At 44.1% G+C, this 2583-nt stretch overlaps 1 protein-coding gene across 1 annotated transcript; it reads left to right on the plus strand.

Annotated features, from left to right (window-relative positions):
* Positions 1-541: 541 nt before the first annotated feature.
* LOC109188999 (dehydration-responsive element-binding protein 1C-like) lies at positions 542-1530 on the plus strand. Its single transcript, XM_019339678.1, has one exon. The coding sequence runs from the start codon at positions 607-609 to the stop codon at positions 1390-1392; it is 786 nt and encodes a 261-aa protein (XP_019195223.1). The 5' UTR covers positions 542-606; the 3' UTR covers positions 1393-1530.
* Positions 1531-2583: the final 1053 nt, after the last annotated feature.

Below are 2583 nucleotides of genomic sequence, written 5' to 3' on the forward strand. Positions count from 1 at the left end.
ATTTATTTTAAATATTTATTTTAAGGGTAAACATGTCCATTTAACATTTTAGGGAGAAAAAGAGCCACTTAAATAATTCAGGGGGAAAAAGTGTTATAAGTATATAACTTAGGGAGAAAAAGTGTCATTTTCCCTTAATTAATCTCACATATAATTAAAACGGCCGCTAATACTATGTCTGGGCTGTGTATCACCCGTGTAAACTGTAGTTAGCAGATATTTATGATGTCTCCCTTTTTTTTCTTAAACTATAAGCAAGTAGCCAACCGTCATCCTAAAAAGGCAGAGCTCATCTGTGTCTCTGAGTTGACCAAAATACAATTGCCACGTCACTCAAAATATTTGAACTCGTGTGTAATTCAGTGTACCCCACTCATCTCTTTCACACAAACAGCTGTACTGTCCACAGAATTACAAACACACAAAAAAGTGACAAACAGCTTATAAAACCTTCATATTTGAGCGCGTGTAGTACACGCTCCATCTAGTATATTCCGCTTCATTTCCGAACTCTATAAATATATGGTATCTCCTTCTCTCATGGTCGTGCACTTTTACTACGACTATCAAAAAGAATTTGTAAGGTTTAACGTTTTCAGCTCCGAAATGGATTACTCGACTTCGAATTCCGACCCGAATTTTTGCGGCGGCTACGGGTTTCCGCAGGGGGAGGGGTGGAGCGGCAGCAGGGCTTCGCATTCGTACCCGAATTTTTGCGGCGGCTACGGTTTTCCGCAGGGGGAGGGGTGGAGCGGCGGCAGGGCGTCGCATTCGGACGAGGAGGTGATTCTGGCGGAGAGCCGGCCGAAGAAGCGGGCGGGGAGGAAGAAGTTTAAGGAGACACGGCACCCGGTTTACAGGGGAGTGCGGCGGAGGAATAATAATAAGTGGGTTTGCGAGATCAGGGAGCCAACGAAGCAGAAACGGATATGGCTGGGGACTTATCCCACGCCGGAAATGGCCGCCAGGGCTCACGACGTGGCGGCATTGGCTCTCCGGGGCCAGTTCGCCGCCACCCTCAACTTCGCCGACTCAGTCTGGCGCCTCCCCGTGCCCGCCTCCGTCGACGCTAAGGACCTCCGCAAGGCCGCCGTCGAAGCCGCCGAGGCCTTCCGTCCAAAAGAATGCGAGGAAGAAATAGTCATCACTACACCGACGTCGGTGGAAGCGCCGCCGCCGCCTCCTGCTGACGATCCCTGGAATGTATTGTCGCTGTCGCCGCCGATCATGGAACCCGACGGCTTCTTGACCGGAATGCAGGGAGGGTTTCTTGGAAGCATGGCGGACGGAAACTTGCTGTCGCCAGCTCCGTCGTTGGGAAAAGGTTTCAGTTGGGACGAAGTTGAAGTGGAGAGTGACGTGGAAGTTTCACTATGGAGTTATTCTATTTAATAATATATATCTATAGATAGTACATAACTACATAGGACTATAGGACTACTTTAATTAGAAATAGTTTTGTACTATATTCAAAAGTGTGTGCGTTTGATTACCATTTTTGAAATAAACCTTTTATCTAACAATCATTTTAATAAAATATTTCAATATATAATTAATTTTATTGAATTCCTTTACACATATTTATATAGTTATAATTAATATAAAACTGAAACTTAAAATAACATTCATCAATACATCTACTCCAAAATTATACTCCTAACTTTTACTCCCACCAAATTTTTATTTTTTTATTGGATAGATGATGAAAATGAATGAACAAAAATCATGGTCCATCCCTTTTTATTAGGCAATCAAAGCCTCATCCCACATAGTATAGAATAGAAAATTGGAATAGGAAATGAGAGTCCATGTTGTATCACTTTTCATCAATCAAATCATTGTAATAAAATGAGGAGAAAATGACATACCCCTAAATTATATGCTTATAGAGTTATAGTGCTTTTTCCATATGAATTATTCATGTATACATATTAGCGCTCAATTATTTTAAAAGTGACAATTTTTCTCTTTTTTATGTTAAATGAGCATTTTTACCCTTAAATATAAGTATTTCATTTATTTTTCTTTTTTAACAAATTATTGCTTATATACGGGAATCAGAATTGATGGGGTGAGGACCCCGGCCCAAGAGATAGGGGCTCAAAGAAAATAGATAGGATAAGTGGGCCAGCATCGAGAGGAGCCCGAAGAGCAATCGGGCCGAGTCCGGGAGTCGGCCCAGGCCCAAGCACGGGGCCCAGTTCAGAGCTGCTAAGAGGAGCCCAGTAGGAGCTTAGGCCAAGACAAGGAGTCGACCGAGGCCCAAGCCCAGGAGAGGACTCGGCTCAAGGAGCCGTTGAGAGCATTGAAGAGGTTCATTTAAAGAGCCCCGTTAAGGCATTGAAAGCAGGACTCAGTCAGGCCGTTACAAGCCTGGGAGAGCCGTTGGTCGGCCCAGTAGTGGCGCCCAACGGCTCCGTATCTTAATTAGCCTTGAAGTCGGCCATTAAGGGCCTTCAAGTCGGTAGAGGAGGAGCCACTATATAAAGGCTCCTCCATTCTTGTAAAGGGACGGACGATTGAACACCCGGAAAGGGGAGAATACCAAAGAGATTCCGAGTACTAGCATTATTTCCGAGTTAG

Source organism: Ipomoea nil, unplaced genomic scaffold (genome assembly GCF_001879475.1).
Source record: "Ipomoea nil cultivar Tokyo-kokei standard unplaced genomic scaffold, Asagao_1.1 scaffold0193, whole genome shotgun sequence".
In the NCBI taxonomy this organism is placed as follows: Eukaryota; Viridiplantae; Streptophyta; class Magnoliopsida; order Solanales; family Convolvulaceae; genus Ipomoea; species Ipomoea nil.